This window comes from Crocuta crocuta, unplaced genomic scaffold, assembly GCF_008692635.1.
Source record: "Crocuta crocuta isolate KB4526 unplaced genomic scaffold, BGI_CrCroc_1.0 scaffold1133, whole genome shotgun sequence".
Lineage (NCBI taxonomy): Eukaryota > Metazoa > Chordata > Mammalia > Carnivora > Hyaenidae > Crocuta > Crocuta crocuta.
The window spans coordinates 560,223-560,675 of NW_027530366.1; the positions used below are offsets into that span (position 1 = coordinate 560,223).

The 453-nt window shown below is 68.7% G+C and overlaps 1 protein-coding gene across 1 annotated transcript in view; it reads right to left on the reverse strand.

Moving 5' to 3' along the window:
- The window catches only part of LOC144233304 (uncharacterized), a 4,043-nt gene that overhangs the window by 1,537 nt on the left and 2,053 nt on the right, over nt 1–453 (reverse strand). Inside the window, exon 2 of the mRNA XM_077766149.1 lies at nt 199–376. Within this exon, the coding sequence (XP_077622275.1) occupies nt 199–376 (178 nt within the window). The remainder of the gene's footprint in view (nt 1–198; nt 377–453) is intronic.

The window sequence follows — 453 nt, forward strand, 5'->3', positions numbered from 1 at the left end:
GTTGGGACGGGCCCCACCTCCCCACGCTCGTACACACTCACACACGCCCCGCCACGTGTAGTCAGCCGCGGCCAGGGGCTCAGCGGCTGCCCAGCTGAGAAGGGCAGTGCCAACGTCCGCGCGGCCGGTCGCAGCCGAGGGGCTGGCAGCCCACCATGCGGCCGAGCCCAAGAGACCCCAACCCCCACCCCTCATTACCTGAACCCGGGAGAACGAACTCGGCGGGGTACTGAGGGCAGGAAGTGGACTGTCCCAGGGGACCGCGTCAGCCGCCAGAGGTGGCAGCGACTTCTCCTCCCCGGTCTGGAGGCTGCCTCCTCCTGACAAGGGGCCCCAATGGTCGGGGCCCTAAACCAGCTGTGGCTACCGCCCACCGCTGGCCGAATGGAACGCTCCTCACGTCACCAGGTCGTTCCAGTAGTTGCTCGCCCTCCATTGGCTGCTCGGCTTCGG